General features: G+C 45.0%; 1 protein-coding gene across 1 annotated transcript in view; it reads right to left on the minus strand.

The window, feature by feature from the left end:
- TRIO (trio Rho guanine nucleotide exchange factor) overlaps positions 1-24,172 on the minus strand; it is a gene marked incomplete in the record, with an annotated part of 1,361,655 nt that overhangs the window by 382,272 nt on the left and 955,211 nt on the right. Inside the window, 2 exon segments of the mRNA XM_073630705.1 lie at positions 13,243-13,412; positions 23,705-23,988. Coding sequence (XP_073486806.1) covers positions 13,243-13,412; positions 23,705-23,988 — 454 coding nt within the window.

The following is a 24,172-nucleotide window of genomic DNA, read 5'->3' on the forward strand; positions in this document are numbered from 1 at the left end:
TTTTTCTTCTATTAAAATAATAAACATATTTTACTTATCTGCTCTGTGGTTTTGCACAGAGCAGCCCCGATCCTCCTCTTCTGGGGTCCCCCACCAGTGCTCCTGCCCCCCCCCCCCACGAGTGCCCCTATAGGAAGACGCTTTCTATGGGGGCACTCGTGTGGGCTTGTGCATGAGCCAGATCAGCCCAGCTCCCCTCTCTCTGCTCCCAGATTTTGACTGACAGCAGGAGGGAGAGGGTAAAAGAGCTGCTGCAGACATGCACATGCTGGATCGTGATTGGGCTTAGGTGAGTATTTAAGAGGGGCTCGGGGGGATGGGGGGGTGCACGGTGCACCCACCTAAAGTGATATTAAAGCTTTAGCGTTTATAAAAAAAAAAACACAATTCCCACTTACCTGTTCTGAGATCCTCTTCTTCCCCGGGTCTCCGCCGGTGCTTCTGGCTGCTCCCCTTGAGCAGTCCCTCCACTACCAAGCAGCTTGCTATGGGGGAACTGGTGCATGCTCGCTCCTGAGCCCTGCTCTATGTGTCCATAAGACAAAGAGCTGTGGCACGGCCCAGCCCCTGCTCATCCCTCATTGGCTCACTGGCTGTGATTTTAAGCAGTGGGAGTCAATGGTTCCCGTTGCTGTGTAGCCAATGAGGAGAGAGAGACCCAGGACAGCAGAGTCTCTCGTGCACATCGCTGGATTGAGTGGGGGATCAGGTGAGTTATTAGAGGGAGCAACACACAGGTTTTTTACCTTCATGCATAAAATGTATAACCACTTTATAAGGTTTTTTTTTTTTACCCCAATGCAGAGAATGCATCAAGGCTAAAACCTTTTACATTTACAACCACTTTAAATGCTCTAATCAAATCAAACATAGATCCAAATACTGGCATGCACTTAAGAAGGGAGGGAGGAAGAAAGACACACTTTTCTGTGCTCTATGCAATAAGGAACTATGAGGACTCCATTGGATACAAGAACTTCCACAAACCTGTGCATCAGCTATAGGAGCTTACTACTGACAAAGCTTTTTTTAAAGTAAACTTTTATTGAATGGTTAGGTGGATGTACAGGTACATCTCACAAAATTTGACTATCATCAAAATGTTAATTTATTTCAGCAATTCAATTCAAAAAGTGAAACTCATATTATATAGATTCATTACACACAGAGTGATATATTTTGTGATATATTTCAAGCATTTCATTCATTTCATTTTGATGATTATGGCTTACAGCTAGTGAAAACCCTAATTCAGCATCTCAGAAAACTAGACTATTGTAAAAAAGTTCAATATTGTAGACCAGGGGTAGGCAACCTCGGCACTCCAGCTGTGGTGAAACTACAAATCTCCTCTAGGAGTCATGCCTGTGATGGTCAGAGTCTTGCAATGTCTCATGGGACTTGTTTCAAAACAGCTGGAAGGCCGAGGTTCCCTACTCCTATTGTAGACTCATGGTGTCACACTCTAATCAGCTAATTAACTCAAAACACCTGTAAAGGTTTCCTGAGCCTTTAAATAATCTCTCAGTCTGGTTCAGTAGGTTCCACAATCATGGGGAAGACTGCTGACTTGACAAGTTGTCTGGAAAACAGTCAGTGACACCCTCCACAAGGAGGGTAAGTCACAAAAGGTCATTACTAAAGAAGCTGGCTGTTCACAAAATGCTGTATCCAAGCTTATTAATGGAAAGTAGAGTGGAAGGAAAAAAGGTGGATGAAAAAGGTGCACAAGCAACAGGGATAACCACAGCCTTGAGAGGATTGTGAAGCAAAGGCCATTCAAGAATTTGGAGGAGATTCACAAGGAGTGAACTACAGCTGGTGTCAGTGCTTCGAAAGCAACCACACAGACGTTCCCACGACATGGGATAAAGCTGTCGCATTCCTTGTCTCAAGCCAATCCTGAACCAGAGACAACGTCAGAAACGTCTTACCTGGGCTAAGGAGAAAAGTGACTTGACTGTTGCTCAGTGGTCCAAAGTCCTCTTTTCAGATGAAAGTAAATTTTGCATTACATTTGGAAATCAAGGTCCCAGAGTCTGGAGGAAGAGTGGAGAGGCACATAATCCAAGCTGCATGAGGCCCAGTGTGAAGTTTCCACAGTCCATGATGATTTAGGGAGCCATGTCATCTGCTGGTGTTGGTCCACTGTGTTTGATCAAGTCGAAAAACAAGAGCAGCCCTCTACCAGGAAATTCTATAGCTCTTAATGCTTCCCTCTGCTGATCAGCTTTATGGAGATGCTGATTTTATTTTCCAGCAGGACTTGTCACCTGCCCACACTGCCAAAAGTACCAATACCTGGTTTAATGATCATGGCATCACTGTACTTGACTGGCAAGCAAACTCACCTGACCTAAACCCCATAGAGAATCTGTGGGGTGTTGTCAAGAGGAAGATGAGAGACACCAGACCCAACAATGCAGACAAGCTGAAGGCGGATATCAAAGCAACCTGGGCTTCCATAACACCTCAAAGCAGTGCCACAGGCTGATCGCCTCAATGCAACGCTGCACTGGTGCAGTAATTCATTCAAAAGGACCAAGTATTCGGTGCATTCACTGTACATTGACATACTTTTTAGTAAGTCAACATTTCTGTATTAAAGTGGATGTAAACCCAAAAAAAAATATATATATTTTTTTACTATCATACTGTAGAGTATAACATTTGCTATGATTTGAGCCCAGTCTTGCCACAAAGAGTTAAACCATCTCTGAGCAATCCTCTTTTATTGTTCAGTGAGAGAAATCTTGACAAACTAAGAAAAACTTTGTCAAATACTCCCCCTTGCTGTGAGTGACAGGTGATTTACATCTCGTGCACTAGCCTAAGAGACATGCAGTATTTTTAAATTCCCTCCCCCACTCCTTTCTTCAGCAGCTCTGCAAGGATTGGCTGTTCCACACCTCAGCATGATTTGGCATGCTGAAGTCATGTGGTTACTTTCCTGTCTTTTCACTGGATGTTGGAGATCATAGCAGAAGTTCAGCAGAAGTTCAGTGTAAGAAATACACAGGAGAAAATGCATATTGACAAGGGGAGTGTAGAGGAGGGCGGGGAGTCTACTGACATCCCGACTCCACCCACCGAGCTCCAGACAACAGACCCACCCACAGAATCTGCAGTTTTTCGGGTCTAATAACAGACAGAGGGGAGACATTTGACAGGTAAAGATACATGCAGGAGGCATGTATATCCTTCTAGATAACCCCTATGGCAGTAGTTTAGAAAGGATGACATTGGGTTTACATCCACTTTAAAAATCCTTTTTTTATTGGTCTTATGCAATATTCTAATTTTCTGAGATACTGAATTATTACTCTGTGCGTAATGGATGTATATAATATAGGGCAATGAAAAAAAACAAATTAATATAAAGTCCACATTAACCACTTCAGCCCCGGAAGGATTTACCCCCTTCCTGACCAGAACACTTTTTACAATTTGGCACTGCGTCGCTTTAACTGCTAATTGCGCGGTCCTGCAATGCTGTATTCAAACAAAATTTGCGTCCTTTTCTTCCCACAAATAGAGCTTTCTTTTGATGGTATTTGATCACCTCTGCCGTTTTTATTATTTGCGCTATAAACGGAAAAACCGAAAATTTTGAAAAAAAATGATATTTTCTACTTTTTGTTATAAAAAAATCCAATAAACTGAATTTTAATCATACATTTAGGCCAAAATGTATTCAGCCACATGTCTTTGGTGAAAAAAAAATGTCAATAAGTGTATATTTATTGGTTTACGCAAAAGTTATAGCGCCTACAAACTAGGGTACATTTTCTGGAATTTACACAGCCTTTAATTTATGACTGCCTATGTCATTTCTTGAGGTGCTAAAATGGCAGGGCAGTACAACCCCCCCCCCCCCCCCCAAATGACCCCATTTTGGAAAGTAGACACCCCAAGGAAATTGCTGAGAGGCATGTTGAGCCCATTGAATAATGAAAAAAAAAAAAAAAATTTACAAACAGTTGTCACTAAATGATATATTGCTCACACAGGCCATGGGCATATGTGGAATTGCACCCCAAAATACATTCAGCTGCTTCTCCTGAATATGGGGATACCACATGTGTGGGACTTTTTGGGAGCCTAGCCGTGTACGGGGCCCTGAAAATCAATCACCGCCTTCAGGATTTCTAAGGGCGTAAATTTTTGATTTCACTCCTCACTACCTATCACAGTTTTGAAGGCCATAAAATGCCCAGATGGCACAACCCCCCCTCAAATGACCCCATTTTGGAAAGTAGACACCCCAAGCTATTTGCTGAGGGGCATGTTGAGTCCATGGAATATTTTATAGTTTGACACAAGTTCCGGGAAAGTGACACTTTTTTTTTTTGCACAAAGGTGTCACTAAATGATATATTGCTCACACAGGGCATATGTGGAATTGCACCCCAAAATACATTTAGCTGCTTCTCCTGAGTATGGGGATACCACATGTGTGGGAGTTTTTGGGAGCCTAGCCGCGTACGGGGCTCAGAAAACCAATCACCGCCTTCAGGCTTTCTAAGGGCGTAAATTTTTGATTTCACTCTTCACTGCCTATCACAGTTTCGGAGGCCATGGAAATTGTCTTTTTCCCGCAACTTGTGTCACAATATAAAATATTCCATGGACTCAACATGCCTCTCAGCAAATAGCTTGGGGTGTCTACTTTCCAAAATGGGGTCATTTGGGGGGGGGGGTTGAACTGTCCTGGCATTTTATGCACAACCTTTAGAAGCCTTTGCCACACATCACCCACTCTTCTAACCACTTGAAGACAAAGCCCTTTTTGACACTTTTTGTTTACATGAAAAAATTATTTTTTTTTGCAAGAAAGTTACTTTGAACCCCCAAACATTATATATTTTTTTAAAGCAAATGCCCTACAGATTAAAATGGTGGGTGTTTCATTTTTTTTTTCACACAGTATTTATGCAGCGATTTTTCAAACGCATTTTTGGGGGAAAAAACACACTTTTTTAAATTTTAATGCACTAAAACACACTATATTGCTCAAATGTTTGATGAAATAAAAAAGATGATCTTAGGCCGAGTACATGGATACCAAACATGACATGCTTTAAAATTGCACACAAACGTGCAGAGACTACACACTAAATACATTTTTAAAAGCCTTTAAAAGCTTTTACAGGTTACCACTTTAGATTTACAGAGGAGGTCTACTGCTAAAATTACTGCCCTCGATCTGACCTTCGCGGTGATACCTCACATGCATGGTGCAATTGCTGTTTACATTTGACGCCAGACCGACGCTTTGCCTTTGCGCAAGAGCAGGGGGGACAGGGGTGTTTTTTTTTTTTTTTTTTTTTTCCTTTATTATTTTTTTGCTTTTTTATCTTATTTTTAAACTGTTCCTTTCATTTTTTTTTTTTTTTTATCATTTTTATTGTTATCTCAGGGAATGTAAATATCCCCTATGATAGCAATAGGTAATAGGTAGTGACAGGTACTCTTTTTTGAAAAAATTGGGGTCTATTAGACCCTAGATCTCTCTTCTGCCCACAAAGCATCTGAACACACCAAGATCGGTGTGATAAAATGCCTTCCCAATGGCGCTGTTTACATCCGGCGAACTCTAAGTCATGAAATGCTCGTAGATTCCGGTTTCTTAGGCCATAGAGATGTTTGCAGCCACTCTGGTCTCTGATCAGCTCTATGGTCAGCTGGCTGAATCACCGGCTGCATTCTCAGGTTCCCTGTTGGGACAGGAGAGCCAGAGAAAAACATGGAAGACGGTGGGGGGGCCTTGTAAAAGCAGTCTAGAGGCTAATTAGCCGCTAGGATTGCTTTTACATGAAAGCCGACCGCTGGCTGAAAAGAATGATACCAAGATGATACCTAAACCTGCAGGCATCATTCTGGTATAACCACTCAAAGTCCAGCAACTTACCAGTACGTTGCTGGTCCTTGTTGGGCATATATTGTAATCTTTTTTTCTCATGCAGCCTGTGGGCTGAATGAAAAAAGAGATTGATCGGTGGGTATGCCCACCATTAGAATACCTCCCTTCATCCACCCACTTCTAATGATGGGCATACATGCACCATTTATATATGCCGAAGCAGGGGGGCATCCTCCCCCATAAGGTAGGAGCAAATCGCTCCTCCGCCCCTGCTGCCCCCATGCTTTGGCATATATCACCTGTAACTTTTGTAACTGTAACCGGTTCACGGTTCGGGTCTCTCAAAATGCGATGGCACCAGTTCACCAAAACGCTACCAAAAAAACTGTTAGCGATCGCAGGGATCAGGCCTGACTCTGCGAACGCTGCAGTTATGTGTTTAGTGTTTTGTAAGTGACAGTGATCGATCGATCGATACTGCACTTGGGTGGGCTGGGCTGGGCTGGGCGGAGGGGCAAAACGCAGGTGCTAGTAGGTATCTGGGCTGATCCAGCTAACACTGCATTTTTGGGAACCCTAAACTGCTGGGGACGCTAGTATAGATCTGATCGGATCAGATATTGATCCGTTCAGATACTATACCACTAAGGGAGGTGTATGCTGCATGCGTGGGTGTTAGCGGTACTGGCAGTAACCTGACGCTGCCTGGGGCTGGTGCTTGCCAGTTCACCAAAACGCTACCAAAAAAAACTGTTAGCGATCGCAGGGATCAGGCCTGACTCTGCGAATGCTGCAGTTATGTGTTTAGTGTTTTGTAAGTGACAGTGATCGATCGATATTGCACTTGGGTGGGCTGGGCCGGGCGGAGGGGCAAAAAGCAGGTGCTAGCAGGTATCTGGGCTGATCCCGCTAACACTGCGTTTTTGGGAACCCTAAACTGCTGGGGATACTAGTATAGATCTGATCAGATATTGATCCGCTCAGATACTATACCACTAAGGGAGGTGTATGCTGCGTGCGTGGGTGTTAGCAGTAATGGCGCTAACCTGACGCTGCCTGGGGCGACGCAGACCCTATCTGACCCTAAAACCTAACTTATATCACCGCAAGGCGATCAGGGGGCTAAACCTTTATTCGGTAATAAACTGCGGGTGCCCTGACACTATAAAAAATAAACGAACTAACCAGCGTCACCCGTAACAGTTATACGGTGATCACTGGTGAAAGAGTTAACTAGGCGGCAATCAAGGGGTTAAAACATTTATTAGGTAGTAGATGGGGGTCCCTGTCACTATAAAACACTGACGGCGAACCTATATATTTACATCCCTAACTAGCATCACCAGTGACACTAATACAGCGATCAGAAAAACGATCACTTAGTGACACTGGCGACGGGGGGGGTGAACAAGGGGTTAAAACTTTATTAGGTGGGGTTGGGGGGGTACCCTAGACCTAAAGGGGGCTAATACTAACTGCCCTACCACACTAACTGTCACAAACTGACAGCAATGCAGTAATCAGAAAAAAAAAAACTGCTTGGTGCCAGTGTGACGGGGGGGTGATTGGGGGGTGATCAGGGGGGGATCGGGGGGTGATGGGGCGTGTAATGTATGCCTGGCGTGTTCTACACTCATTCGGATGTCTTCTCTCCTCGGCACCGGAACGGAAAATACCGAGCCGAGGAGCAATGACATCACTTCCTCTGCCTCTGTTTACTATACAGAGGCAGAGGAAGATTCTCATTGGCTGGGAGCGATCTCGAGGGGGGGCCACGAATGGATGGCCTTCCCCTCACGTCTGACGGCTCCCAGACAGAAGCCGACCGCCTCGGGCACCGATCGGACCCCCACCCGCGGGAGGCAGATCACGTACAGATACGTGATTCTGCCTGCCCGTGCCATTCTGCCGACGTATATCGTCGTGAGGCGGTCGGCAACTGGTTAAGCCTTCTCAATCTGTGTGCAAATTCATTTTTTTCATTGTGCAGAAAAAGTTCCAAGTGCTGAAATAAATAGTCTGTGCAATCTGTGCTCCCCGACGTGTGACCACTCACTCACCAGCCGCTAGGGACTCTCATTACAGGAGTCTTTCTCGCAGTGCTGATCCTAGGGTCACCGGCGCCTGGGTGCAGAAATATTTCTGGCGCCCCCACATGGGCGTGGTCATCTTACCAACTCCTCCAGTTTACAAATGTTTCTATGGCAATGACTCAAACACAGAGATGCTCCCCTAAGAAGTCTTTGCTAACCTGGGATCCTCCCATGATCTTTTAACAATAAAAAAATACAGGTACACTAATGAGACCTGGAGGGAGTCTCTCTGATGCACACAGAGAGAGCTTCTGTTAGAAAGAGCCCCCAGACATATTACAGGAGATGGTCAGAGACAGCAATCATGGTACAGGAGATGGTCAGAGACTGCAATCATAGTACAGGAGATGGTCGGAGACTGCAGACAGGATATAAGAGATGGTCAGAGACAGCAATCATGGTACAGGAGATGGTCAGAGACTGCAGACATAGTACAGGAGATGGTCGGAGACTGCAGACATAGTACAGGAGATGGTCAGAGTCTGCAGACATAGTACAGTAGATGGTCAGAGACTGCAGACATAGTACAGTAATACAGGAGATGATCGGAGACTGCAGACATAGTACAGGAGATGGTCGGAGACTGTAGACATAATACAGGAGATGGTCAGAGACTGCAGACATAGTACCGGAGATGGTCGGAGACTGCAGACATAGTACAGGAGATGATCAGAGACTGCAGACATAATACAGGAGATGGTCAGAGACTGCAGACATACTACAGGAGATGGTCAGAGACTGCAGACATAGAACAGGAGATGGTCAGAGACTGCAGACATAATACAGGAGATGATCAGAGACTGCAGACATAATACAGGAGATGATCAGAGACTGCAGACATAATACAGGAGATGGTCAGAGACTGCAGTTCTTCTGAGATTGGCCTTCTCACCTGACCCAGCAATACAGCAACGGTCCCTCTGATCAGGAGTCAGCTCACTCTGAATTGGTGACTCCGCTGGGTAGCACCCAGATCTGTATTCCTGCAATGACTCCATTCCTTTCTCTGCCAGGGATGGCGCCAGGCTGTGTGGCTTTCCCTCTGATGGCGCAGGGCAGTGGGGTTCTCTCTCTGATGATGTTCCCTCAGCACTATCCTCTCCCTCTGGAATCCTGGGTGTACTTCCCTGAAAGCTTTCCCGGGCTCCTGGCTCTCTCTCTCTCCCATTCAGCTGAGCATGCTGTGTGGGCTGCAGTTTCCGTGTTACAGTGGGGCTGCCAGTCCTCGGGACTATATGTCCCACAATCCTCTTCTCTCCTCCTTTTTCTATTCTGTTACTTCCCTGGGTATATGAAGGCGGGGGGAAGATACATAGTGGGCAGCTGTGCTGGCAAGCACCGCTCACTAGTACAGCAGCGAGAGGGAGGGGGGGAAAGAAAAGCCTGCAGCTGCATTGGCGTCACTAGGGTTGGGGTCACCCCCCTTCCACCAACTATAGTCGCCCCTCAGTACAGGCCCCCCTCCACTAAGTATAGACCCCCCTTCATCAGTGCAGAACCTGCACTAAGTATAAACCCCTCCTTCAGTACAGACCTTACTCATTACAGACCCCCCCCGGAAAACCACCCTCCATTAGTACAGACCCCCCTCAGGACAGATCTCCCCCTCCATTAGTACAGACCCCCCTCAGGACAGATCTCCCCCTCCATTAGTACAGACCACCCCTCCATTAGTACAGACCCCCCCATTACGACAGACCCCCCCTCCATTAGTACAGACCCCCCTCCATTAGTACAGACCCCCCTCCATTAGTACAGACCCCCCCACCATTAGTACAGATCCCCCAGGAAAAAACATCCCCCCTCCATTAGTACAGACCCCCCCCTCCATTAGTACAGACCGCCCCAAGACAGACCCCCCTCCATTAGTATAGACCCCCCAGGACAGACTCCCCCTCCATTAGTACAGACCCCCCCAGGACAGACCCCCCCTCCATTAGTAACGACCTCCCAGGACAGACCCCCCCCATTAGTACAGACCCCCGCAGGACAGACCCCCCACCATTAGTACAGACCCCCCCTCCATTAGTACAGACCCCCAGGAAAGAATCCCCTCTATTAGTACAGACCCACATTAGTACAGAATCCCCCAGGACAGACCCCCCTCAATTAGTACAGACCCCCCCTCCATTAGTATAGACCCCCCCAGGACAGACCCCACCTCCATTAGTACAGACCTCCCAGGACAGACTCTCCCTTCATTAGTAATGACCCCCCAGTAAAGACCCCCCTCTATTAGTATAGACCCCCAGGACAGACCCCCCATTAGTACAGAATCCCACAGGACAGACCCCCATCAATTAGTATAGACCCCCCCCCTCCATTAGTATAGACCCCCAGGGACAGACCCCCCCTCGATTAGTACAGACCCTCCCTTCATTAGTAATGACCCCCCAGGACAGACCGCCCCTCCATTAGTACAGACCCCCACAGGACAAACCACCCCTCATTAGTACAGACCCCCCCATTTATACAGACCCCCCCATTCATACAGACCCCCCCATTCATACAGACCCCCCCATTCATACAGACCCCCAGGACAGACTGCCCCCCATTAGTACAGACCGCCCCAAGACAGACCCCCCCCCGCCATTAGTACAGACGGCCCCAAGACAGACCCCCCTCCATTAGTACAGACCCTCCAAGACAGACCCCCCCCCTCCATTAGTACAGACCCCACCAGGACAGACCCCCCTCCATATTAGTAACGACCCCCCAGGACAGACCCCCCCATTAGTAACGACCCCCCAGGACAGACCCCCCTCCATTAGTACAGACCCCCCCTCCATTAGGGTACGGTACATAAAAACACCCAGGCGGCAGATGGAGAGGAGAGGACAGTGTGCAGCCGCGCTGCCCGGGTGGAGAACAGAGCCATTCAGAGACCAGCCGCTCTGCCTCCATTCTCATCTCCGGGCCGGCTGGCTGTGCTCCTTCTCTGACAGGAGGAGGGAGGGGCTTGAGCAGTTAACACAGAGGCACCTTTCTTCTTAGAACACTGGAGAGGCGCCGCCGGACACAAACAAGAGGAGGAGGAGGGAAGGGAGCACTCTGGCACTTCAGCGCCCCCACCTCTCAGGCGCCCGGGTGCACTGCACCCCGCACACCCCGTCTGGGATCGGCCCTGCTTTCTCACCTATGGCGTAAGGATGGCTGGGCTTTGTTGTCCTCATGGTTGTAACTCTGGTTATCCTCAGGGTGTGCACATAAAAATAGTAATACATGGCAGAAGAGAAGAGGGATATAGCGTAATTCTGTTTATAAAACCAAAAACGGAAAATATCCACTCACATATTAAAATCACACTGTAAAGCTTAAAACTGGAAGTACACATCGACTTGCGTCTCACTGGCCAGAAATGACGTCACCACCAGCCTTTGGATATAGGATAACACCTAGTGGGTACACAGGAGGGGAGCACGGATTGCACTGACTATTTCAGCAGTTGGCACTTATTTTATGCACAATGAAAATATGAATTTGCACAAAGAAGATTGATAAAGCTTATGAACTTAAAGCGGAGTTTCACCCATTTAAAAGTACAAAAAGTGTAGCTGCTGACTTTTAATAAATCAGACACTCACCTGTCCCACGGTCCAGCGATGCCGGCGAACGAAGCCCGCTCCTCTCCCCCTCCTCTCAGCGGCCCCAGCATTTTAACTGTGGGTGCCCAGCTGTGGCTTCACAGCTAGCTACGCACTACACATGCACGAGCCACGCTGTGCACTGTGATTGGCTGGGCAATCTATTAGGACCTGTGACATGTCCCAGAAGATTACAGGGAGGGAGGGGGAGAGGTGAACTTCCTTCCAGTGCCGCAGAGCCCCAGGAGGAAGTGGGAGCTGGATGCCTCTAAAAAGAGGGTATCCGCCCCCCCTCAAAAAAAAAAAAAATGACATGCCAAATGCAGCCTTGCCCATTGTAATATGCAGCCTTGCCCAGTGCTGTGTGCAGCATTTGTTTAAATTTGCCGCCGACAGAGCCTGAGTACTCGGCTCCTCACGCCGCCCCGCCTCCCTGCTGTCTCAGAGGATGAGGAGCGAGCGCTGCCAAAAAAGACCGAGCCGAGTGTACTGTGTACTCGGCTCGGCTCGCAGTCCCGCCATTGGACAGAGTGTTATATCCATCATAGGAGCTGGGCGGGACTGCGAGCAGAGCCGAGCACACGGCTCGGTCTTTTTCGGCAGCATTCGCTCCTCATCCTCTCAGAGACAGCAGGGAGGCGGGACGGCATGACTGCAAGCGGAGCTGAGCAATCGGCTCGGTCTTTTTTGGCGGCGCTCTGCCTTTTTCAGTGGCGCTCGTTTTTTTTTGGCGGCGCTCTTTTTTTTTTGGCATACAGACAGTGGGGATCGGCGTATAACACGCACCCAAGATTTACCCCTGATTTTAAGGGGAAAAAAGTGCGTGTTATACGCCGATAAATACGGTATATATTCGATAATCTAGCTCCTGGAGAAGCGCATCAACGCACATAACATGTAGAGCAGGGGTCTCAAACTGGTGGCCCTCCAGCTGTTGCAAAACTACAAGTCCCATCATGCCTCTGCCTGTGGGAGTCATACTTGTAACTGTCAGCCTTGCAATGTCTCATGGGACTTGTAGTTTCACAACAGCTGGAGGGCCGCCAGTTCGAGACCCCTGATGTAGAGCGATCCTCCATCACACCTCCACCACCTAAACATATAAAATAATCCTGGATATATATTATTATTTCACTCTCTAACGATTGTACATTTATATACTCGATCAATTTTCTGTATCATAGGAGGAGAGGAGAGTGTATCGTATGAGAGTTTGAAGTCAATCATTTATATGTTTTTTAATATGTGCTTATATACATTGTTTTTAACTTTATCCGATTAAAAATATATCACTTTTTTACATAAATCTATGCGTGTGCCTATAAAGTCCAAATCTTTATTCAACCAATTTCTTCCTAGAGAAAAATAGCCTAGTCTGATACCTTCTAATACATAAAAGAAAAAAAAAAAGAAAAAAAAAACAGAACAAAATCCAATATTTTTGTTTTGGCTTTTCTTCTGAAACAGTATGGATGTGGAGATGAGCAATGAACCACAATATTACAAAACAATTGCTTCTTTTGAAAACATTTGTGTGGTGGTAAGGTACAGGAATCAAAAATGCATGCTCTCCAATCCAGAAAGATAAACAAGATCAAGCAATGGTCAGGTGAAATGTTTTTGAAACGTAACTGTTTTAATAACATACGAGGACATCGTTCATTTGTTGAAAAGATCCCAATTTTTTTTTTTTTTAAGTACCTTGTCATCTTGTGAATCAGCTTGGAGGAGGCTGTGCTGCTGAATAGCCATAGGTGGTGGCAGTGGGACAGCATCAGGCCCTTCTTCGCTCTCTTCTTCTCCACAGCTTTGCATGCCTGATGATGATGATTTAGAAAGAGTGCCACTACTAAGTCCTTCGTTTCGCACGCGCTACAACAAATATGTTAAACATGGTTTGAGTCAAGAGTAGATACTTACATGTATAGAATGTACAGTCATTAGAATTGTTACCCTAATTGTACATCATGAATATCACATTTGAAAAATTTACATTTCTTAAATATGTAATAAACATTTATACAACACAAATGCATTGATTTAACAACATGTATGGAGGAAAAAAGTATTCCCTTTTTTTTTAAATTAGAATTAATTTCTACAATTTTTACCTAGTTTTTTTTCAATTTCTTCAGTTGCTTCCTGGTTTCTGGCCTAGGCCAAAACAATGTCATACATCCCAGGAGTCTACATGGGCATTTTTTTTCTTTAATCTGGAGGAGGAGAGAAGGGGTTTTCTCAGCTAAGCAAACCCTCCTGCCTGCATGTCTGAGCTAAGAGCAGATGAATACCAGGAAGTAAATGCTACAGGAATCATCTGCTCTAACTAAAGATGGCTGTGGCTAGCAATGCTAGGGTGTGTTTTTCCATGGGATTTCTTAGTAAAATAAAGCATGGAGACATGGATGGATGGATGAGCTTGCCTTCAATATTAAAAATAAATTAAATCGTGGTTTCAGTTTGTTGTGCTCAGATACAGTTGAGTTCCTCTTACCATACAATCTGATTATACAATCTCCATTAGATATACGGGTCCCTTTTGGCAGGTAGTTTTGGCAAATATAAAATCCAGACTAATCATTTATTCTTAGGTTAAACTTCAGATCTTTCAGATATATATATATATATATATATATATATATATATTTTTTTTTTTTGTTAAAGAAACAAACGTAGGCACAGACATTCGGGTTACATTCAGCACAGGTAGAAAATACACAAAAAGTTTTACATACCGATGTACATAAGATCTGTCCCCAAACCTGTGCATTATACTGGCCAAAATATCTCCAGTAACAACCAAGGAGAGGTCGTGTACAAGTAAACAGAAAATAAACTAAAACAAACAATCAACCTAAATGAGCCACACAAGTGATGTGCACCTTCCTCCTGGTCTAACAAAACAGATATGCCAATCATATGCCATTCCCAATATACCACACCTCACTCTCTATTTGCCCTCTGCAGGCCTCTATACGGCACAGTGACATATCCTACTACTATCTATTACGCCACCAATAGCCTGTCAAGAACAAGCTGTGGAGGAGCGACCCCAGGAGACTCCAGCCACTCCCGCCATATTTTTGTGAATTTACTCTGTGCTTTCCTGTGCTGATATGTGTTCTTTCCCTAATAAGAACCTTATTAACTTCTTGAATACATTGATGGGATGTGGGGACTTGAGGAGAGATCCAATATCTTGCAATCAGTTTCCTAGCTAGGTACAAGAGCCTCAGTATTGCTATGCATGTAGCAGGGGTATACAAGTCCTCCTCTAATCCACCAAGTAAGCAAGTGAGTGGATCAAGTTGTAGTTGTGTGTGATAAATATGGTTGAGAATTCCCAGCACCTCCTGCCAATTCCGCACAAGCTTGGGGTATCGCCACAACATATGTATCAAAGTTCCCTGATGAAGCTGGCATTTTGGGTAAAGAAGGGAGTCTCTTCTACTTACTGTATATAACTGTAGTGGAGTCCTGTAGGAACGATGAAGAATGAACAAATGTGTCAATTTTTGGGCAGCTGATACAGACACCAATGGACTTGCTGTCAATATCTAATCCCACCTGTCACCATCTATGGGACCTATATCTGTCTCCCATTTTTCTCTACAGGGTAGTAGGTCAGGCGCCTGAATATAGGTATGTAGGCAGATATAAATGCAAGAGATAAGTCCCTTTTTATCTAGGGCAGTGAATATATAATGGAGAAAATCTGAGTTCTCTAAGCGTGTCACTGAACACCTACCCTGTGCTCCTATAGCATGGCATAGTTGTAAGAACATGTAGTAGCGGTTGTATAATAGGGGAAACTCCTCCCTCAGTTGATCAACAGATTTCAGTGTTGGACCATTATGCATCTGTGTACCTGACTCCCACACCCCATGATTGGGAAGTTTATTTAGTTCAGAGTATGATTGATTGTTCCAGATGGGAGTATTATCCATAAAGCCCTCTATCCCAAGTCTATTTTTCAATTCTGTCCAGAGTTTCAGAATCAGCTGTACCGTGGGGCAGTGTGGTGCCATATCCGGGGGGACCCTGTTCTAACTGAGCCATAGCAGAGTAGTCTGCCAGTGAATAGATCAACAGAGTTCTAGAGGGATCCAGCATAGTTGTTGTATCCCACCCAGTTAGGTGTTGCAATTGGGCAGCTAGAAAGAATGTAAGGGCATGCGGTATGGCCAGTCCACCCTGGTCCTTAGGATATTGTAGAGTAGTCAGTTTAATCCTGGCCACTCCAGATTTCCATAATAATGCTTGTAACAGTGAGTCTACTCGATGAAACTAGTGCCGTGGTATCCACACTGGGGCATTATGGATGACATATAGCAGTTGGGGAGCCCAGACCATTTTAATTAGTTTGGCCCTACCCATAACAGAGAGGCAATTTGCACCAGCTATTAAGTTTTGTTTTGAATTTTTGTAAAAGTGGTTTGAGATTTAAAGTTATATAGCCCTTGACATTACATAGTTAGATAGTAAGGTTGAATAGACACACCAGTCCATCCAGTTCAACCTGAGTGAGTGCGCGTGTCTACAATGGTCCCTATCCGTGTACAATGTGTCTCATTAAGATGCTCATCTATTATTATTTATTTAAGGTACCCATATAGTGCTGTCAATTTACGCAGCGCTCCACACATACATCACACACTCACATCAGTCCCTACCCTCCAGGAGCCCAAAATCCAAGGTCCCCAAATCACACCCATATACCAGGGCCAATTTTGGACAGAAGCCAATTAACCTACCAGCATGTCTTTGGAGCTATGCAAGTATGTAACTATATAGTCCTTTACATAGTCCGTCACATTATACACAAGTATTCAAATGACTGTACTCAAATGACTGTACCCTCTGACTGTGCCGTCAGAGGGTCTAACAATAAGAGGGAGGATTTATGCTAGTTAATAGCAAATCCAGATAACTGCTCAAACTGTTCAATGAGATGCATAACTGACTCTAGAGAGCCAGCAGTATCTCCTAGGTAGACTAAGGTATCATCAGCATAAAGAGATAGCTTATCTTCCCTCGCAGCACGTCAAAACTTTATTATATCAGGTCATGCTCTCACCCTGGGCACCAGAGGTTCCAGCGCCAGGGCAAAAAGCAATGGTAAAAGGTGGCAAGCCTGTCTAGTGCCTCTATACAGAGGGAAGGGATCAGAGAGGGTCCCATTAATCCAAAGTCTTGCATTAGGGGCCAAATAAAGTAGTTGAGTTCATTTGATAAAGGTCTCCCACAGTTCAAATTTATCTAGAACACCCCACAGGTATCTCCACTAAACGCTGTTGAATATTTTGGCAGCATCAAGGGAGAATACCGCCCTATTACCTGGGTAATCAACTGGCAGCTGTATGTTCAAAAACAATCGTCGCATGTACAATGCAGTCGACCTAGCCGGTATGAACCCTGACTGATCTAAATGAGTTAAACCTGACACCACCTTTGCCAATCTTGTGGCGAGTACTAGCAGCTAGAGACAATATTTATAAAGGAGATTGGTCGATAAGAATCAGGCAGCAGTGGATCCTTACTCGGCTTGGAGAACAGTACTATAACAGCTTCAGTCAGAGTATGGCAAACAGCCAGGCCTAGCAGCATCATTTACGGTCTCTAATAATAAAGGCAAGAGAGGCTCACTATACCTTGTATATCTCCGCTGGGAGTCTGTCTGTACCTGAAGATTTGCTATTGGCCATGCCTGCTACAGCTTCAGTTAGTTCCTCTAATGTTATGGGAGCTTTTAGGATTTTACAACCATCGGCGGTCAGTGACGGGAGAGAGCAGCAGCCCAGAAAGTGCAGCAGCGCCTCCTCCGTCTGGGTCACCTTGAAAGAATAAACCTCCCTAAAGTAGTCGCTAAAGAAGATATTCAAGTCAAATTTTGAACCCGCTCTCCCATGGGGCCTTGAATAGCGTCTATATTGGATAAGCCTTGCTGTGACCAGGATATGTCCTGTGTTTTCCCCTTCGTCGAAGTAACGCTGCTGCATGAAAAAAATGTTTATTTTCCGCAGCAGTAAATATGACCTGTCGGTACAGTTTTTGCGCTTCCAGCCAACTTCGTTCAGAAGAAGGTGAGGGATCCACAATAAAGTTGTGCCCTCTTTACCCCCTTAAGTACAAAAGTTTCCCATTCCTTGGTGGCAGTCTTAATGTTAGATATTTGCCCTATAATAAGGCCTTGAAGGCAAGCCTTTAGAGCGTCCCAAACCACCCTCACCGCACCCCTATTGTTTTGCATGAAAGTTTAAATGGCCATAGGAATAGGGTCATCAGCACGGAAAAGCTGGAGCCAGAAGGGGTTTACCTTCAATAGTCTCACACCATGGTTTCCAGGAGATGTAATCAAAACCCGTAGGAGCAAGTGGTCCGAGACACTACGTGGAGCATTATCAATCTGGGAAACCCTTAGCTGTGCTAGGGAATTGCACAAACGTAGATCAATACGAGACATCCTCTTTGTGTAGCAGTTTGGCAGGATATCTGTCCCTCCATACACCCCTTTAGGCCAACCTCCAAAATCAACCTAGCAAAGTGAGTGGGACCACCAGGACCAGGGGACTGACCACCTGGAGGAATACATTTGTCTAGAGTCCTATCCATGAGATTATTAAAATCTCCCAGGACCCAAATGGGCATATTAGTGTGTGGGGCTATAAATCGAGCTAGACATTTAATACTGTCCGGAGAAAAATGAGGAGGGACACATATGTTTGCCACTATACATACAGTGGGGACGGAAAGTATTCAGACCCCCTTAAATTTTTCACTCTTTGTTATATTGTAGCCATTTGCTAAAATCATTTAGGTTCATTTTTTTTTTCCTCATTAATGTACACACAGCACCCCATATTGACAGAAAAACACAGAATTGTTGACATTTTTGCAGATTTATTAAAAAAGAAAAACTGAAATATCACATGGTTCTAAGTATTCAGACCCTTTGCTGTGACACTCATATATTTAACTCAGGTGCTCTCCATTTCTTCTGATCATCCTCGAGATGGTTCTACACCTTCATTTGAGTCCAGCTGTGTTTGATTATACTGATTGGACTTGATTAGGAAAGCCACACACCTGTCTATATAAGACCTTACAGCGCACAGTGCATGTCAGAGCAAATGAGAATCATGAGGTCAAAAGGAACTGCCTGAAGAGCTCAGAGACAGAATTGTGGCAAGGCACAGATCTGGCCAAGGTTACAAAATAATTTTTGCTGCACTTAAGGTTCCTAAGAGCACAGTGGCCTCCATAATCCTTAAATGGAAGATGTTTGGGACGACCAGAACCCTTCCTAGAGCTGGCCGTCCGGCCAAACTGAGCTATTGGGGGAGAAGAGCCTTGGTAAGAAAGGTTAAGAAGAACCCAAAGATCATTGTGGCTGAGCTCCAGAGATGCAGTCGGGAGATGGGAGAAAGCTGTAAAAAGTCAACCATCACTGCAGCCTTCCACCAGTCGGGGCTTTATGGCAGAGTGGCCTGACGGAAGCCTCTCCTCAGTGCAAGACACAGGAAAGCCCGCATGGAGTTTGCTAAAAAAACACCTGAAGGACTCCAAGATGGTGAGAAATAAGATTCTTTGGTCTGATGAGACCAAGATAGAACTTTTTGGCCTTAATTCTAAGCGGTATGTGTGGAGAAAACCAGGCACTGCTCATCACCTGTCCAATACAGTCCCAACAGTGAAGCATGGTGGTGGCAGCATCATGCTGTGAGGGTGTTTTTCAGCTGCAGGGACAGGACGACTGGTTGCAATCGAGGTTAGGATGAATGCGGCTTAAATGATTTTAGCAAATGGCTACAATATAACAAAGAATGAAACATTTAAGGGGGTCTGAATACTTTCCGTCCCCACTAACATTTCAGCCAGCTTACACAGTAAAAAAAAATATCTTTCCTGATCATCTATGTGGGATGGCAATAGTTGAAAGGGAACATCATTAAAAATTAGCATGCTAACTCCCCTGGAGTAGGCAGTGTGCGTGGAGTGAAACTGTCTGATAGGCCCGGGATTTCAATAGAGGTATGGTGTCATTTTGAAGGTGCGTTTCCCGTAAACACACTATTGCAGTCCTATATGCCTGCAGGACAGAGAATATTGCAACATGCTTCATTCCATCGCTCAACCCCCTGACATTCCAGGAAATAAAGTTATATGCAATCGTTATCGACATATCCAGGAAAGTAAAAATGCCCGTTAGGCCGTAGCCTAAAAAAAACAAACATGTTTAACCAGTTTACACAAGCAGTAGTATATACTGTATAAACCTGAAAAGTCCCAGGAGGCCGCCAGAGTACCACAAGTGTTAGAGCGGCACTAGGGAACGGGAAGCAGGGCTAGCAGAGAGTCCGGACACTAAAGGGGAAGGCAGTCATCTGTAAAAGGTTGGTATGCACAGTGCTCTAAATATCCAGTGGGAGATCCACTGCACATCATCTTGAGTCCCAATGGGAGAAACAAAAATAAAATAAAACTGTAAAAGAACACAAACTTTCAGTCCCCAAGGAAACTGATGGGGAAACATAACCAGAGTGTCCACGCAGGACAGGTGCAGGAAGGGAACCCTTCGTCACATGTCACCTAGTGATCCGATGGGACTTGGAGTTTTCACCAATAAACAAGAAAAAGAACATACAAACAAGTCAAACCTTAGAATGATTTCATATTTTCACCGCCTTGATAAAGTAGAAAAAACCTCTCAGAGAACAGAGAACCTGCTTGCTTTCAATGCACACAAGGGAAGATCACAAAAGTACGTCATTCGGGTAGTTGCTGGTCTTCTATGGGTATGTTCCACATAATAGAACCACTCCGAGGCCACATTGGGGGTGTCAAAGAAGTGGGTTTCATTATTTGCAGCCACTTGCAGTCGGACAGGGTACAACAAAGCCGACATCAAAATGCCGCAGTGTTCCCTCAGAGCTCTGATTTGTGCTGGAGATGTGGGGAGGAACCGGTTCCCTCCTCCACATATTCTGGTCCCGCCGTCTTTTGGTCCCCTATTGGACCAAGGTAAACCGCATTGTTCAAAAGTTCACCAATAGGGAACTGACTCTGATCCCCGGAGATCCATCCTACCTCTCTTGCTCCCAGCGGCCAAAAGTTGCATCCCTCTATTCTGGAAGCGGACACAGCCACCAGGAGTGGCTGTCTGGTTGAAAAGAATAGCTGAAATCAACAAAATGGAGGACTTGGTGGCCACAGATATGGGCCTCAGAGAGAAATACCTCAAGAAATAGTTTTTTTGGCGCGAGTTTTCTTACTCGGAGGAACATGCTGAGTTGATGATCTAACTTTCTTGGTTGCGGAGACACATGAGACGGCTTCCCCAGACACTGACGGAGAGACTGGAGGACGACTCCTCCTCCCCCCCCCCCCTCTCCTTAACCCTTTCTTCTCTGGCGTTTTTTGCTACTTAGCCCTAGGGTCACATTCACCACTCTCTTCATCTAGAATAATTCGGTGTAAACCAACAAAATTGTGCGGGATGCGGATACCTCCTTGACCTCAAAGCCCAATGTCTAGTCTATGATTATATGTTATATTATCTGCTTTATTGTGAAGTGTGTTTACGTAGACTGGCTTGTGGAGTTGCACTATAGTTTTTACAATGATACTGAGGTCTCTGTATCACTGTATGCCATTTCTACATAAAGAATAATAAAAAAAAAAAAAAAAAAAAAAAAAAACACAGTTGCTTTTTAACTTCTGTGAAATTTGCCGTTTGTGCTGTAGGTCAGCAGAGAAATCAGGATAGAAGGACATGCGAGTATTATCTATCTTCATGACATCCCCTCTGGTTCTAGCTTGGTATAAAGCAGTGTCCCGGTCTTTGGTGTTAAGGAATTTAAATAGGAATGGTCTTGGAGGTTCTCCAGTGCACGGAGGCCTATCAGGGACGCGATGAGCCCGTTCTAGCGTGAACATGGGAGAGAACACCTCCCTACCAAAGGCCTTCACAGGCCAATGCTCAATAAATGTAGCAGGATTTTTCCCCTCTGTCTAAGTTTTTACATATCCTGTCGGACCAGCGTTAGTTCTAGTTTCACCCCTTTAATTTCAGTTGTCAGGTTGGTATTGCAGGAAGTGACTGCTGCAAATATTTGTCTCAGTGTAGGTTCAGGATCCTGGGTGTCAGGGGCAGGGAATTCAATACCAGGGAAAGGAGGCGTACTCACTGTGTCCCACATGCAAGCTTCTGCCGGGTCCTCTGGCCACGCTGGGCTACTGTCTTCCCCTGCAGGGAGATCCAAAGCAGGGTCCACAGGCAGGGGGATCGATTGAGCAGTCTCCTCAGCAGAGTTCTTTGCAAACAACTATTGTGCGGCCTATTTGGCCGAGTGAGGCACGCAGCTGCCATCTTGGGCCACATGGTCGGGCCACATGGGGTTGTCCATGCCTCTTTTAGACATGCTGCGAAGGAGAAATCGCCGCAGGTGTGTGAAGGGCAGCGTGGTTCCGGAGCAGCAAGTAAAGTCCAGGATAGAGGAGGAAGAAGGATCCTATTCAGGATTTTCGGAAGAGCAGATCTTCAACATATCCTACTCCAAGTGCCGCAAGCCACTCCCCCTCTTTCAGATTTTTATTAGGCAAAGCCTTGCTAATTGGGTAGTACAATGAAAATTAAACACTGGAGGGGGGGGGTTAATATTCAATTTTGAACTTAATTTACACATGGTATCATATCGAGCACACCTGCAGTGAACAATGCAAACTGTAGGCTACTTCTTGTCAGGGGAGAAAGTAGAGGCACCTTGAGTTCTCCTTTCTGGCAAAAAAAAAATCCATGGGTAAAATTTGGAGAAACAGCCAAGTGGAAACACAATTTGAGAGGGTTAACACAGTTAGATCGTTCTTCTGAGACTACGTCAAGGAGGGAAAAAAATGGCAATTTTTAAAAGTCTTCACTGAGAAGTGTTGGAGATGGTTATCACAATAAAGTGACCACCAACATTGCGCTATGTCCTGTGCATAGTGTTGTTTAAAGCCAGGAACCAGAGTCAATAAACAGGGGAACCCTGTTTTGCCTTAGTAAGGTTCAGGCTTTGCACATCCCAATGGGCATATCCCTGAATGAGTCTTCAGGATCTGGAAACCACAGAAATGGACCACATCCCTGGACCCATAGCACCCAGCAGCTAACATCACACCAAGGTGAGCAGCTAATGTGTGATTCAGTATCTGAAGCAAACATTACAGACAGGACCCGAACAGTGGGGTCCAGGGTACAGTCCCTGAGCTATACACACTGAAGGTGACTGATTTGGAAAGTGCTAAAAAAGTCAGACGATGATAGAATTCAGAAAAAAAAAAATCAAAGGCTTAAAATAAATATTCTCTGGAGGAGAACAGGTCTCCTAAGCCTAAGAGAAGGACACTAGCTAAATCTGGAGCCTCACTGTGTTGGCAGGATTATATGGATATGTTCTAGCGGTAAGCCCCATCAAAAGTTTTTGCCAGTGTCCATACACCTGAAGATAGCAGCATATAACACACTGGGGTGGATTTACTAAAGGTACATAGACTGTGAACTTTGCAAGTGCAGTTTCACTCATTTTCCCCAGAATGTAAATGTGGCAAAGCTCTGCTTATTTCCATCATGCAACATGTACAAGCAAAAATTGTCTTTTTTTTCCTCTTACCTCATCTTTCCAAGTGCAGTTGCATTCATTTTACCCAGAGCTTAGTAAATATAGTAACACTTAACTTTGTAAAGAATACCAAATAAGGTAAATAAAAAAAACTATTGTTGCTTGCACATGTTGCATGATAAGAGATAAGCAGAGCTTTGCCACATTTACTAAGCTTTGGGGATAATTAGTGCAACTGCACTTGCAAAGTGCACAGTGCTTATAGTACATCCACCCCATTGTCTATGAATACCAGTCCTGTGCTGAATAATTATGATATATTTTTCATAAATACTTTCCATGGCACCATGAAAAAAAATATTTCCAAAGCATAAAAGTATACACCGCAAAAAAAAAATAAAACTAAAAAAAAAAAAAAGAAGTAAACACATCCTGCAATGCCATTATAAAAAACTTCTGTGATTGAATATTACCACATAAGCTGTATGTACAAATTCAAATAATAAAGGCAACATAATTTTCATTATACAATGAAAGCGGAAATAATCACCACCAGTTACTGACCTCATCAACTGTCTCATCCTGTGGTGTTGCAGCACTGTCGTCAGAGTCCTTTTGGTAACTAGAATCAGTGTTTTTGCGCACATCTCTACTTTTTTTGTGTTTATGGGCCAATTTTTTCACATGGCCATCAGCTTTTCCACTGCTAAGCCGCCTCACAGGGCTTGTTAGCCATTTTCTCAAAGTATTGCCAGGACGCTTTGGGCCTGGTGAACTCTGTGTACCAATTACATGAGGTTGGAGGGAATTGACCGAAGATGGTGGACTTGCATCATTACCAGAGTAGTCTGCAAGAAAGAAAGAAAGATCAAAACAAGTTATTTTTTTAAGATCTCTACATTTTTCGAGGGTTGGACAAAAATAGATAAGGTCTATACAGCAATACAAATAGCTGACAAAATTAGATAGCTGACATAGATCTCTAAGTCCTTGTATCAGTCAGATAAAGAGCCTACAACATAACCCAGGCGC

Source organism: Aquarana catesbeiana, linkage group LG05 (genome assembly GCF_042186555.1).
Source record: "Aquarana catesbeiana isolate 2022-GZ linkage group LG05, ASM4218655v1, whole genome shotgun sequence".
Taxonomy (NCBI): Eukaryota; Metazoa; Chordata; class Amphibia; order Anura; family Ranidae; genus Aquarana; species Aquarana catesbeiana.